This window comes from Phoca vitulina, unplaced genomic scaffold (assembly GCF_004348235.1).
Source record: "Phoca vitulina isolate PV1807 unplaced genomic scaffold, GSC_HSeal_1.0 scaffold58, whole genome shotgun sequence".
Classification (NCBI taxonomy): domain Eukaryota; kingdom Metazoa; phylum Chordata; class Mammalia; order Carnivora; family Phocidae; genus Phoca; species Phoca vitulina.
The window spans coordinates 8321195-8335664 of NW_022589761.1; the positions used below are offsets into that span (position 1 = coordinate 8321195).

Genomic DNA, 14470 nt, shown 5'->3' on the forward strand with positions numbered 1-14470 from the left:
TCCTGGGAGGACCAGAGGGGAGGAATGGAAGGAATGGAGGAACTCCCCACCCTTTCCATCCTCTTTGGCGTCCCGGGTCCGGGAGCGCGGGGCTCCGCCCTCCCCGCGCTCAACACCTGCCGCGGGGGCGTGCCTCAGTTTACCGGAGGCGGGGCGTTCCCCCCCTCCCCGGCCCTCCCCTTTACCCTCTTCCTCTTCGGGGCGCTGGCAGCCGCACCTCGAGCACGGCCGGAACTGAGGCTGGGCTCCGGGCGGCCGGGAGGCGGGGGGCCACGTCAGCGGGGCGGCGGGGGCGGTGGAGAGCGGGGCGCGGAGGGCGCCATGCGGCGGGGCGCAGTCCTGGCGGGCGCCCTGGCCGCGTACGCCGTCTACCTGGTGCTGGGCGCGCTGCTGGTGGCGCGGCTGGAGCGGCCGCACGAAGCTCGCCTCCGGGCCGAGCTGGAGACGCTGCGCGATGAGCTGCTGCGGCGCAGCCCGTGCGTGGCCGCCCCCGCCCTGGACGCCTTCGTGGAGCGGGTGCTGGCGGCCGGACGGCTGGGGCGCGCCGCGCTCGCCAACGCTTCGGGGCCCGCCAACGCCTCGGACCCCGCCTGGGACTTTGCCTCGGCGCTCTTCTTCGCCAGCACGCTGGTCACCACCGTGGGTACGTGTCATCGCGAAACACCCTTATCCCGGCGGACCGCCCCCAGTCCGCTCTGGGACTAGGATCTGCTGGAAAACCCCCAGCGAGGACCGCCCCCCCCCCCCCCCCCCCCGGGAACCCCCATCCAAGCCCTTCCTCCCAGCGGGAATGCCCCAACCCGGTTCCCTCCGGGACTAGTGCTGCCCTCAGATACCTTCCAGGGAGCGTTTGGGACCCCATTCCTCTGCCTGAACCCCCTTGGAGACCTGTGCCCGTCCAGTCCCCTCCGGGCCCAAGACTACTTTCAGAGACCTCCCGCGAAGACCTGGGACCCTCCTCCGGAGACCCTCGCCCCCTCTGGACCCGGACCTCAGGCAGGCAGGGACCTCTGCCCTTCTGTCTGGGCTGAGACCGCCATTCCCTCCACAAGGTCTCCTGAGTCTCCAGATATGTCCTGCGGGGATGCCCCTTGGGAAGTCCTACCCCCGCCTCCTCCTGACCCTGGTGCCCCAGTGAGGACACTGAATCTCCACACCCTCTCAGGGCACCATCACTAAAGACTTTACTGCCAGTACAGATCCCTCAACAAGGACCTGGGGCCCCGATGGGTGACTTCCACCCCTCTGGACCTAGACCACTGCCCAGCAAGGGCCCCCCATCCTCCTCCAGACCAAGGACCAACCAAGGACCACCCTTCATCCTCATATTCCGAAGCAGGTAGCCCCATACTCCCCAAGCCCTGACTGCAGACACAGGACCCCTCCATCTTGACATCTCCCCTGTACTGGGAGCCTTCAAGACGGGGGGTTCCTCCCAATAGGACCACCCCCATTCCCTCTGAACCTGGGGCTTCCAAGTCAGCAGCTCCCAACGGTGGATGTGTGAGAGGGACCTGCCGTGGAGGCAGCTAGAGCACCCTCCAGGAAGGACCACTGACTTTCCCACCAGACGGCCCTCAGCCAGGACTTCCACCTCTCCAGTCCCAGAACAAGCTCCAGCAAAACTTCTAGCACTTTCCAAACCAGGGACTTCTCCATGGAGGCCTCTTTGAACCCAAGAACCCCTAGATGAGACTCTCACCACTCTCTGGACCCTCGCACCCCTCAGTAGGAGCCCCAGAACCACCTGGACCTTCTATTAGAAGGGACCCCAGCGCCCACTGCACACACACTGTTGTTGAGAGCAGAATCCCACTTCACACCCCCCACCCCACAGGATGCCAGCCCAGAGACTCTGTCTCTGCACCCGCTACTCCTGTCCTGAGACCCCCTGCCCACCCTGGATTTCCTATGAATGGGAATCTCCTGGGGCCTGACACCCCTCCTATCTTCTCAAGACCCACAAGTGGGACCTCCATCTCCACCCCAACACTACTCCCCTTGGCTTTGGACCCGAAATTCTCCCCTCTGTCAAGGACACTCCAGGCCCTCCGCACCCTGGAACCCTTCCCAGTAGCCACTCGTGACCTCTTTCCACCCTTCACACTCTCAGCCAGGACCGGGGACACCCGCCCCCTCCCATCATCCCTTTAGCATTGTCTACCCCCATCACACCCCCTCAAGCATCCGTGGGCTCAGAAGCCCCCTTGCCTGAGGATTCCCCTCCCAATCCCATTCGTGATCCACAAGATGCCCCCACCCGTGCCTGTCGCCTCCTTCCTTGGGACTCAGGACCTCAGCCCCAAACCAGGATCCATTTCGAACCAGGACACTGGCCTCCGATTTCAGATTACTGACTCCCCTTCTCTGAACACCCCCCTCCACCAAGTGGAACTGACCCCTCCCCCCAGCCCAACCCTGAAAGTCCCTTCCTGCTTCAGCGCCCAGACCTGGAAAAATTCCTTTGTCATCATGTTCTGCTGGCCCTCCCACTGCCCTTCCCAAGCCCCCAAACTTCCTCTTCACCTCTACTGGGGATTTGGACTGGGGGAGGAGGCTGGGACCGCCCCGACTCCTAACTCCCCCTCCTGCCAGAAGTAGCAGGTGGCCACCAAGCTTTCGGTGCCCCATTGTGTGGACCAGCAAACCAAGACTACAGGTAGCAGGGGGGGCTGGATGCTTCTCGCAGACTCTGTTCTCCCCAGCTGGGCCGGCCTGCCCGGCCTGCTCCTGGGCTTCACTGGGTCACATCAGTGTCTCCCTCCGCCTCCTTCCAGATCCTGGCTTCTGAGAAGTCATCCCAGCCAGGACAGGTGCAGAAGCCAAACTCAAGGCAGGCACATCCTGGGTTTGGCTTTCTGCTCAGCTGCTACTCCTCTGGGCCTCGGGGTCCTCCATCATCTGGAAATGGAGATCGAAACAGTCCCCACATCACAATAACAATGAAACCTGTAGAGGACTTGGTGCCTACGGCCTTTAACCCGGTCAGCACACTGGCCTTTCAAGGCAGGTGCCATTCACGGCCCTGTTTTTTCAGCAACAGACACCGAAGCCCAGAGATGTTGGACCATTGGCCCAAGACCACACAGCTAGGGAGATGTAGAGGCCTCAGAGTCCCATGCTTTTAACCAGCACCCCATGCTAGGCTTGCACGAAGAAGGGTGATACGCGTGTGTAGTGTGGAAGAAAAGTTTATTCTGACGCTTGTTAAAAATGATAAGTTCTTGCAGTAAGGGAGAGAGACCGATCTCAACTCCGAATATAGCGAAGGCAGCTGGAGATTTAGAGCCGAGGGTGGCGTGAGGGGCCAGTGGATAGAAAAATGACTAAGAGGTGACACCGAGGGGAGGGGGATTCTTACCATAGTGGCTTAGGATCCCTGCTAAAACTGGGCCTAGTCAAGACGAGAGCGCAGAGGAACCCGACTGACATTTGGTCAAGAAGGGAGTCCTTGTCAGTGGAGAGTGCTGGTAATAACAGGTTTACAGAGCCTGGGTTGTCGTTGTTGGTGAAGCTGGGAGCCCTGAGTGTATCGAGAGAAGCAGAAACCCAGACGTGATTCAGAGAGACCTCTCCCACAGCGTCCCTGGTTTTGTCGTAGGCCCGCGTCTTCTGAGGAAGACCTGGGGCCCAGACTCCAGCCCGGCAGCCGTGCGGCAGATGAGGGCTTGGGGGAGGGTTGGCCCACCCGGAACCGGGAGCCCGGAGAGGGGAAGTGAGCATTACAGTCGCGCTAACTCTTTCCGTGCCCTTGCTCGGTGCTATGCCCTGTCCCAATCAGGGAGGGTTACTGCAGTTGTACTTGAGGAAGGGCTTGTTCATGAGCCCAGCTGGCGGTACTCGGGGCAAACTGAGGCTCAGAGAGGAGAAGGCACGTGGCCAAGGTCATGCAGGGAATCCAATGCAAAGCCCTGACTGGGACTCAGCTCTTAGAGGTAGTCGGTGAAGGCTTACAGCCTCCGTTCTATGTGAACTCTATGGTTTTCTGTTTATAAGGTTTCCGTGTCGTTTGCAAACCTGTCATTTCAGCTGGGCTGCTGGAGTTTCTCCATCCAAATCCTTGTGATTAATGAGGGTTGGAGCCATAAGTGATAAATCTCACAGAACAGTTGTTTAAATAGATGAAAGTTTATTTCTTGCTCACATTCAAGAGCAAGAGCAGAATGGTGCTGCATGGTCAGAGACCCCTGTGCTCCTCTGTGCAATTTCCATTCACAAGGTCACCTCATGGTCCAAGGTGGCTGCTCAAGTCCAGCCTTCATGTTTGTGTTCCAGCCAGCAGGAGGAGGGAGGAAAGAAAGGGGATAGTCATCCCCATCTTTTTTTTTTTTTAAGATTTCATTTACTTGAGAGAGAGAGAGAATGAGCGGGGGGAGAAGGGCAGAGGGAGAGAGAGAAGCAGACTCCCCGCTGAGCAGGGAGCCCAACTTGGGGCTCTATGCGGGGCTCAATCCCAGGACTCCGAGATCATGACCTGAGCTGAAGGCAGTTGCCCAACCAACTGAGCCACCCAGGCACCCTGGCATCCTCCTCTTTTTAAGGAAAATTTCTAGAAGTTGCTTGCTTCTCTCATGTATAACTCATTGACCAGAAATTATTCCAGAGTCGTGCATAGCTGCAAGGGAGGAGGGAATATCTTTATTCTAGGGATCCAGAAAAACCCAGAGGATTCTTTTCTACCCCAATTTTTAAAAATTGTGGTAACATATACATAACAAAATTTACCATCTTAACCATTTTTGTGTGTACGGTTTAGTGGTATTAAGTACATTCATCCTGTTATACAACCATCACCACCATCCATCTCCAGAACTCTTTTCATCTTGCAAAACTGAAAGTATAGGGGTGCCTCCCTGGCTCATTCGGTAAAGCATGCGATTCTTTCTCTCAGGGTTGTGAGTTCAAGCTCCACGCTTAAAAAAAGAAAAAACAAAAACAAAACTGGGGCGCCTGGATGGTTCAATCGGCTAAGCATCAGAGTCTTGATTTCGGCTCAGGTCATGATCTCAGGGTCATGAGATTGAGCCCTATGTCTGGCTCCACTGGGTTTGGAGTCTGCTTGGGCTTTTCTCTCTCCCTCTGCCCCTCCCCCGCCCCGTCATGTGCGCACTGTATCTCTATAAAAGAGAGAGAGAGAAAGAAAAAACTGAAACTATACCCATCAAACAGTATCTCCCCATTCCCCACTCTCCGCACGCAGCCCCTGAGAACCACCATTCTACTTTTCTACTTCCTGTTTCTATTTTTCGAACTTGCCTACTCTAGGTACCTCAGACACGTGGAATCATGCAATATTTGTCTTTTTGTGACTAGCTTGTTTCACTCAGCATAATGCCCTCAGGATTCATCCGTGCTGTAGCATGTGTCAGAATTTGCCCCAGTGGGGCTTATCACACCCATTTTAGAGAAAGGGACACGGAGGCTCTAAGCTAAGTGGAGAGCCGGCACCCTTCATTCATTATTTTGACTATCGATCAAGTGCCCACTCTGGGCCAGATGCCGGAGCTACGGCAGTGACCCAACAGACAGAAGCCTCTCCCGTCCTGCAGCTGCGCCCTAGTCAGGAGACGGACACCAACCAAATAAGTAAACCACATGGTTTACCAGAAGGTTGAAGTGCTATGAAAACAAACCAAAAAAAAAAAAAAGACAGTTTGGTCAGAGGGTGTAACAATTTAATAAGGGAGTGAGGGAAGTCGCCACTGAAAAACTGACATTTGGGCAAAGACCTGAAGGAAGGGAGGGAGGGAACCAGCCCTGGGGGGAGAGCTTTCCAGGAGGGAAGGAACCGTCCGTGCAAAGGCCCTGAGGTGGGAGCATGCTGCCCTGTTGGATCGCGCGGGGCCTTGTGGGTCATGATGATGACTTTGAATGGGATGGAGCCACAGAGGGGCTCTAAGTGTGGGAGGATCATGACCTTACTCAGGTGTTCGTAGGGTCCCTCTGGCTGTGTTCGTAGGGATGAGGCAGGGGGCTGGCGGGGCGGGGGGGGAGAAGGGAGACCAGGGAGGGAGGAGGCTCCTGCATTAGATAGGCCCGGGGTGGGGCCGTGGGGCTGGGGTGGGGTGAAGGGAGCGGCTTTAGGAGCTACATGAACTTCGAGCCAACAGGATTCACTGGCAGGTGGAACTCGGGCGTGAGAATCACGGATGACAAGGCTCGCGGCCCGCGCAGTGGAGGGACGGAGGTGCCATCCCCGGAGATGAGAGGCTGTGGGAGGGGCAGGTTCCAGGGTGAAATTAAGTGTCGTTTAGGGTGGCCACAGACACCCCCCCGGCCCCAATGGAGGTGCCAGGCGGCCGCGGCAGCATTTCCCCTTGCTCACGCAGGCTACGGGTACACAACTCCGCTGACTGATGGAGGCAAGGCCTTTTCCATTGCCTTCGCGCTCCTGGGCGTGCCGGCCACCATGCTGCTGCTGACCTCCTTGGCCCAGCGCCTGTCGCTGCTGCTGACCCGCGCGCCCCTCTCCTGGCTGACCGTGCGCTGGGGCTGGGACCTCCGGCGGGCGGCTCGCTGGCACCTGGTGGCCCTGCTGGGCGGCGTCGTGACCGTCTGCTTCCTGGTGCCGGCTGCTGTCTTTGCCCACCTGGAGGAGGCCTGGAGCTTCCTGGATGCCTTCTACTTCTGCTTCATCTCCCTGTCCACCATCGGCCTGGGGGACTATGTGCCCGGAGAGGCCCCCGGCCAGCCCTACCGGGCCCTCTACAAGCTGCTGGTCACAGGTGAGCGGGGTGGTGGCCTGCCGGGGACCAACGGTGGGGTGGGGCGGGGCGGGGGGGGGGTGTGGGCACAGCCTTACCCTGGAGGGTCTCGGGGTGTGTGTGTTGGAGGGGCCCAGCCCTGCCCTGCGGGTCCGAGCCCACCCATCGCCCTTCCGCCTTCCTCCGCAGCCTACCTCTTCCTGGGCCTGGTTGTCATGATGCTCGTGCTGCAGAGTTTCCGCCGCGTGTCTGACCTTCACGGCCTCACGGAGCTCATCCTGTTGCCCAGTCCGTGTCCTGCCAGCTTCAGCGAGGCTGACGATGATCAGGTGGACATCGTGGGCCCCCAGCCAGAACCGCACCGGCAGCTCGCCGCCGACTCCCACCCTGACTACGCCTCCATCCCCAGGTAGCTGGGGCGGGCGCCCTGACGCCGGTGGGAGCTGGCCTGCGGCTGAGGGGCCCCCGTGACTGGAGCTGCTATCCTGGACCGTCCTCGAGCACAGGCCCGTGTTCGCGGGGTTCGCGGGGTTCGCGAGGCATTGCCGCCAGCTGTCCGTCCTTTGTTGTACCTGTCCCACGCCCCACGGGGCACCGCCACTGCCCTGTTCTTCCCCCCCATGCCCCTTCTCTCACGCCCCCCACTCTGGGTCTCTGGCTTTCCCTCTCACTCTCTGCGTCTCGTTCTTTCACTGACTCCATCTGCCTCTCCCTCAGCCTCTCTTCACCGGCCCATTCTAGCAGGCTCTGGGCTCAGAGCTCATTTCCGGCACCCGGAAATGGGTCCCTATACTTTGGGCAAGTGGCTGCCCCTGGCCGGGCTTTGATCTCCTCATCTGTCAAGTGGAAAGAATATACTCACGCATCCAAAACTCCCTCCTTGCGCCGGCCCCAGGCTGGGCAGCGCGAGGGACACAGTGGTGGTGGAGGTGGCCCTGGGCCCGGCTCTCTTGGGTTCCCGGTCCATCGAGGAGGACAGACCTGTCCCCACACAGCAGCAGCCCAGGATAGGCAGCACTTCAGGGAGGGAGGCAGAGAGGTCAGTGGTGTGTTCGAGAAAGCACAGGCAGGGGGGCAGGGCTGAGGTGGAGGCGGCACAGGGATTGTGCCCAGTCCAGCCTGCAAGGTGAGGGAGGGCTTCCTGGAAGAAGGGGTAACAACTCAGGGGAAGAAGGTGGACCTGACTTTTCTCAAGTGTCTCTAGGGAGCGAGATCCACATGGAGAGCCCCGGGCGTAGGCCTGTGGGACAGAACCCTCTGCAGCAGCCTGGCAGGCAGGAAGCTGAGACAGGACCCAGCCTGGATCCGGATGGCACGGACGGCCCTGCCCTGAGCCGGGACACCAGTGTAACAGCTGTCCTTATTTCCTGAGGACTAATTGCATAAGGTACGCTGGACTCTGGAGCCAGCCTGCTTGGGCTCAGATCCCAGCTCAGCTGCGTCCTGCCTCTGTCCTCGGGCAGTCACTTCACCTCTGTGATTCTGAGTTTCGTCATCTGTAAAATGGCCATAATAACAGTAGTTACTTCAAAGATGATGTCACAGAGCCAGCCGTGTTATTCCGCGATGCTTTCTTTGGCCAGGGCCAGGTCTTGTTCTGGGTAGTTTACTTACAAGGAGGATAACATCCTCACCCTTTTCCACAGGTGAGGAAACTGAGGCACAAGGTCTCAGACACAGAGCTAGGAGGTGACTGGTTTTCTGCTTACTGCCCCCCCCAGATTTGCCTCCTCCCCAGATGGTACGTCAGAAATAGCGCTTGCTGCCACGGGCCCTGTGGAAGTTACAGAAGGGATGGGGCATCTGAGGCAGACCTTGATAACATTGAGGAAGAAAGGGTGCGGGAGGCATTCCAGGCAGAAGGAACTGTGTGTGCCTGGAGGTAGGAAAGCCTGTCGATGTCAGCTTCTGGCAAGTGGTTTATTGTGATTGGAATATGGGGTGAAGGGGGGAAGGAAGGTGGAGTGGTGGACATGGGTACATCTTAAGTGTCCTTAAATGACCAGTTGGGGAACTTGGCCTCTTTCTTGAAGGCACTAGAGAGCCATGGAAGGATTTTGAGTAGGAGAGGACTGTGGTCAGGTTTGGGCTTTAGTTGCTGTGTGGAGGTAGACCAGAGGGGGAGACTGAGGCTGGGTGCACAGGGGAGGCTGGCGCAGGAACAGAACAGGAGATGATGGGGCTGGGCAGGGCCGAGGGAAGGGAAGAGGGACAGTGGAGGTCATGCTCAGGAGGCCAAGTGGACAGGCCCTGTGTAGGCCTTACAGTCTTGGGAGAAAGAAGGCCGGGGAAAGGCACAAGGATGGTTGGCTGCCCCTGAGATAGGGACCTGGGAGGAACAAACAGGTCTGAGGAGAGACACTGAGGCTTGTTTGGAACATGGTGGGTGTGAGGGGCTAAAGGGACATCCAGAGGAAAGCGTCAGAAGGTCTCAGGGTGTGATTGACGCTGGAGACAGGTGGGGGAACCAAGGCCACAAGGGTAGGTGTGGCAGCCCTGGGTTGGAGGAAGAGAGAACAGCAGCCTTGAGAAGTCAGCTTTTTTTTTTTTTATGTTATTTTATTTTATTATGTTATGTTAATCACCATGCATTACATCATTAGTTTTTGATGTAGTGTTCCATGATTCATTGTTGAGAAGTCAGCTTTAGGGTATTTATATATCTATACAGTAAGGAAACACTTGTGATGAGCACTGGGTGTTATATGGAAGTGATGAATCACTAAATTCTACTCCTGAAACTAATATTAACTATATGTTAACTGACTAAAATTTAAATAAAAATTTAAATAAAAACATGAAACATTAAAAAAATAATAAGGAAAGATTTGGGCTGCAAGTAACAAGATCCTGAGTGGTGCTGCTGAAACAATATGATTGTATATTGCCCATCACCCGAGTTGGGGAGAGTTCTGGGCAAGAGAATCCACAGCTCCAGGGTCTTGTGGCCTGAGGTCCCCAATCTCTTTATTCTCCCACCTTCAGCTGAAGGCTTGGCTCCACATGGGCTCTCCTCATGGCCCCAAAGTGACTGCCACAGGACCAGCCATCACAACCAGACATGATCATTTTTAGTGCAAGAAGGAGGGGGGCATCTCTTCCCATATTGTCTCTTTGGAAGCAAGGAAATCTTTCCCCTTCTTTCCTCCTCCATCTCATTGGCCAAAATTGGCTCACATGTCCATCCTGAACCAATCCTTGGCCAGAGTGATGGAGCCATCATGATTAACTTGGATTCCTCAGAATTCCCCCTGCCAGCTGAGACTGAGATTTTGGTTTGGAGGCTGGTCAATGTGTGAACAAAACTGGACTTCTATTAGAAAGGCAGGAGAGGGAGAATGGACAGACATTGATTGGCTAAGCAGTTAGGGTCATCATGTAGTTGTGCAGGTCAGGAACTACATAGGGGATGTCTGGCTGGCAGGGTGGAAACAAACAAGGGTTGAAGTTCAAGGCTGAAAATGACCCAAAGGGGCTTCTTTTTCTAGTTAACATAAAGGCTCCATGTGGCAAGCAGTGACCTTTCAACCAGTGTCCTCATACCAGAGAGAAGAGCTTACAAAGGAGACAGAAAAGGAGTTCCAAAGAGGAGTAGGAAAACGAAGAGGGTAGGGAGAATCAGTAAGAGATGAGAGAATTTTAAGGAGAATTCACCATTGTCAAATCATGCTAAAAAGTCACACAACATTGTTTTAATAACAGTGATAAGAAAACACTTACATAGGATTTACTATGTGCCAGGCACTGTTCCAAGCTCTCGATATGTAACTTACTTAACCTTCTCAGCAACTCTATTAAGTACATTTTCTATAGTTTACAGTTGAGGAAAGGCCCAGAGAGGTTAAATAACTTGCCGAAGGTCACAGAGGAGGTGCAGAACTGAGATCTGAGATCTGAGCAAAGTTTTGTTTGGTCACCTTGTCCCACAGAAGCTCAGAAACTGCTGTCTAGCTCTTTGTTAGCCTCCCAGCCTTCCTGGCACCTCATGGTCGGCCTCGCTGCTCAAGTCAGGAGCTGGCTGGGGGAGACGGTCGCTTCTCACCTTGTAGGAGGTATCTGTGTAATCTGGCTTCTGCTCCTCACTGCTCCTTCCAGATTCTTCTGGAAAAAGAAACCAAATCCTGTTTAATTCAAGACATGGGAGGCGGGGGGAAGTGAAGGCTAAAAATTCAAAAGGTACAGAAGAGTGTACAGTGGAAAGTCAGTCTTTCTCCGGCACTCAGGCTGTGTTGACTGATTTCTCAGGTCTTCTGGGCAACTATCAGCAATATGTGTGTGCATATTTGTGTCATTTATTTTTTTCCTTCACTCTGCTCGAGTGCTATCAAGTATGGCAAGGTGGTTACAATCACAGACTCTAGAGGCCAAGTCCCTGGGTATAAGTCTGAACTCTGTCACTCCCAAGCTCTGTGGCTTTGGGCAAGTGACTTCACCTGCCTATGCCTGAGTTTGCTAATCTGTAAAATGGGATGATAACAGCACCTACCTCATGGACTTGTTCAAGAATTTAGCAACTTAATATCTGTAAAACTCTTAGAGCAATGTCTGGTACTCAATAAATTGTTGACTAATGATTATTATCCTCATTTCTGTACCTTGTTTTTTAATATTATATAAGATATATGTAGATATACAACTTTTTAAAAATATTTTTTTATTCATTTGAGGGAGAGAGAGTGCGGGAGCATGAGCTGGGGGAGGGTCAGAGGGAGAGGGAGAAGCAGACTCCCAGCTGAGCAGGGAGCCCAACGTGGGGCTTGATCCCAGGACCCCAGGATCATGACCTGAGCCAAAGACAGACACTTAACCGACTGAGCCACCCAGGCGCCCCTAGATATACAATTTTTATATACTTTTTCTAGTACTATTCTCATTTCTGCACCTTGCTTTTATCACCACCCAGTATAATTAGGAGATCATTCCAGAGACTCACAAGTAGGTCTCATATCCTTTTTATGTCTGCCATGCCTCTTCTGGGACACACATCCCATAAATTATTTCAGCGTCTCACTAATGGGCACGTGGGTGGTTGCCAATCTTTTGCTGGTGTAAATGCTGCTGCAAGGTGCGCCTTGAACATCAAGATCTAACCGAGGAACCCCCTGCCTCCCCCCTCCCCGTAGGCTGAATTCCTTGGGGGGGGGGGTGCCATGAGGACACCGAAGTCTCTCTGACTCTGTTCTTGAGTCTAGAAGGGCTCAGGTACATAGCGGTGAGTTTCTTCCCTCAGATGAAGTCACTCCTCCATGGCCTGTGGGGCTGGACCGGGCTTGGGGGGGGGCGGGGGGCATAGACTTCCATCAACTCATTTACATAGAATATCTCCTCTGTGCTGTGTTGGACAGAGTTGGGAACAGTGATGGAGAAAGCTCTAGGCCTTGCCCTCATGGAGCCTGTGATTCAGTGGGAAGCAGTCACAGTCTAGTGTGTTCAGGGGAGGGATGGGACTGGTCATATCTTACAGACAAGACCCCAGGTAAGGAAAGTGGTCAGCCAGTGATGAAGTAGGGAGTAGTGTTCCAAAAGGTGTTACGACATGGACACAGTCTGGAGGAGAGAGAGAAGAAGCCTGATCAAGGATATTCAAGTCCCTCCGCGAGACTGGGCTGTAGGCTACACAGGTCTATAGGGAGAAAGGAGATGAGCTGGATAGGAATGACACCGGGATGAGATTAGGCAGGACTCTGGGAACCAGCTGGATATTTCCCTGAGGTCCTGGGGGCTACACAGAGGGCTTGTTTTAGCGCACTGGTTCTCAAGGTGTGGTCCCCAGACCGTCACCTGAAAACTTGCCAGAAATACGACTTCTCCAGCCCCACCTCAGAGCTACTGAATCAAACTCTGGCAGGTGGAGCCCGACAACGTGTTTAACAAGCTCTTCCGGTGAGTCTAATGCATGCTAAAGTATGAAAATCACGGATTTAGGCTAAAGTCAGCTTTGCAGTTCATCAGAAAGCCATGGTCTGAATCCTTAACTGTGAGGCATCAGAATACAAATGAAGATTATTACTCTATTGAGTATTTCCGCCAGGCATTCTTCACGTGTTATCTTATAGGCTCCCCACAACTCTGAGATGGTTGCTTGTGCCCCTGTTGTGTAGAGCAGGGTGTTAAGCCGCAGTCAGGTTAATTCCCACAAGGAGACCAAACGTTTTTTAAGAGATTTTTTTTAAATATAAAAGCCTGATGCGGCAGAGGACGAGTGAGGGCTTCCAGAACAACCGGTAGGAACTCCCTGAAGACCCTCCAATCACAAACTCTTGTCTCCAGCACCCTCAGCCCTACAGGCCCGGGCGCCACGGTGTGCAGCACCGCTTTCACCACGCCGCCAAGTCGCCGGCGCCGTTTGGGACGAGCGTTACCGTGGAGACGGGCGCGCGCGGCGGACAGGGCTCGGGAAAGGCGGAAATCGGTTGTGGAAGTGTGGGCGGCCATTTTGAAACCGGGCAAGAGGGGCGGGACCGCAGCGGCCAAGCGACGGTTGGCCGGTTTCAACTAAGTGACTGGTACCGCGGGGCGGGGGAGAAGAGGGAGGTGCCTGGGGCCACCCCAGGGAGGGAGGCGGGGGGCGGGGGGCGGAGAGAAGGGGAGGGAGGAGGGGGAGGCGAGAAGGGGAGAGGCAGGAGAGAGGGAGGGGAGTGGAGGGACCGAGCAAAGGAGGGGAGGGGCGGAGAAAGGGCGGGGCGACGAGCAAGTAGAGGCTAAGAGAAGAAGCGAGGAGATGAGTAGGGGCGGGGCTATAAGAGGCGGGACGTGGAGCCGGTAGCTGTCCGGGGTATGGAAAAGGGTCGTGGAAAGGGAGAGTGGGACCAAAAGGTGTCGCGGTTCGGGGGAAAGGTGAGGACCGAGAAGGCGCTGACCGACAAGATAGCGCCCGCGTGGAACGAGAAAAAGGGGCAGGGAGAGGAGAAGGCGCGGAGCGAAGGGAAGGCCAGTGGTGGGGAGAGATTCCGAGGCAGAGAGAGGGTATCTAAGGAGAATGGGCGTGGTTCTACGAGGGGGCGGGGTGAGGGGCAGGCTCAAGAAGAACCGCTCTCCAAAGACCGGGGGAAAAGGCGGATCGATAAGGGGCGGGTCGAAGAACAAGGACAGCTACAGGAACGGGGGCGGGGCAAGGAAGGGAAGCCGACCCAGGAGCAAGCTCCAGGCGAGAAACAGGGGCGGGGACAGGGAAAGGGGCGGGGCGTGGAGAAAGTCTGGGCCCAGGAACCGGAGAAGGGAGAGGCTAGATACAGGACCTGGTACCAGGGTAGGGCCCGGGTCAGGAGAAAGGGGAGATGCGAAGAGAAGTGGGGGGACGGGGCAAGAGGTGGGGGCGGAGCCAGGTGCAGGTGCAAGTGCAAGTGCAAGTGCACGACCAGAGAGAGTAGCAGGACTGGGGAAAATAGATGCGGCACAGCCAAAGCCAGAAACAGAAGCGGAGACCCGGTGAAGAGTAGGGGCGGGATGCAGAGCAGAGGCGGAGCGAAGAACAAGTATGGGGCAAGGTTAAGGGGTGAGGCGAGGAGGCGGGGTGAAGCTAGGAGCAGGGGCGTGTCCAGGAGCAAGAGTAGAGGAGGGACCTGGAGTAAAAATAGAGGTGGGATCCAGAATAGGAGCAGGTGCAGCGTCTGGGTCAAGGGCGAAATCTGGAGGAGAAGCGGAACCAGGAGCAAGAGCAGGGGCGGGGCCAGAAGCAAGAGCGGGGGCGGGGCCAGGAGCAAGTGCAGGGGCGGGGCCAGGAGCAAGAGCGGGGGCGGGGCCAGCAAGTGCAGGGGCGGGGCCAG

The 14470-nt window shown here is 55.9% G+C and overlaps 2 protein-coding genes across 2 annotated transcripts in view; both read left to right on the forward strand.

Moving 5' to 3' along the window:
- Positions 1–321: 321 nt before the first annotated feature.
- On the forward strand, positions 322–7394 carry KCNK6 (potassium two pore domain channel subfamily K member 6). Its single transcript, XM_032390677.1, has 3 exons — positions 322–643; positions 6330–6725; positions 6894–7394. Exons 1-3 carry the CDS (start codon positions 322–324, stop codon positions 7115–7117), a joined length of 942 nt encoding a protein of 313 aa, XP_032246568.1. The 3' UTR covers positions 7118–7394.
- A 4846-nt stretch (positions 7395–12240) lies between these two features.
- CATSPERG (cation channel sperm associated auxiliary subunit gamma) overlaps positions 12241–14470 on the forward strand; it is a 27155-nt gene continuing 24925 nt past the window's right edge. The window contains exons 1-2 of the mRNA XM_032390158.1: positions 12241–12249; positions 12975–13210. Of these exons, the coding sequence (XP_032246049.1) occupies positions 12241–12249; positions 12975–13210 (245 nt within the window). The remainder of the gene's footprint in view (positions 12250–12974; positions 13211–14470) is intronic.

What these genes read in the sequence shown, in the direction of transcription:
- KCNK6 (XM_032390677.1), top strand. Translation starts at nt 322, where the DNA reads ATGCGGCGGGGCGCAGTCCTGGCGGGCGCCCTGGCCGCGTACGCCGTC. An exon ending in CACGCTGGTCACCACCGTGG is followed by an intron (nt 644 to 6,329) that starts GTACGTGTCATC and finishes TTGCTCACGCAG; the next exon opens with GCTACGGGTACACAACTCCG. An exon ending in CTACAAGCTGCTGGTCACAG is followed by an intron (nt 6,726 to 6,893) that starts GTGAGCGGGGTG and finishes CTTCCTCCGCAG; the next exon opens with CCTACCTCTTCCTGGGCCTG.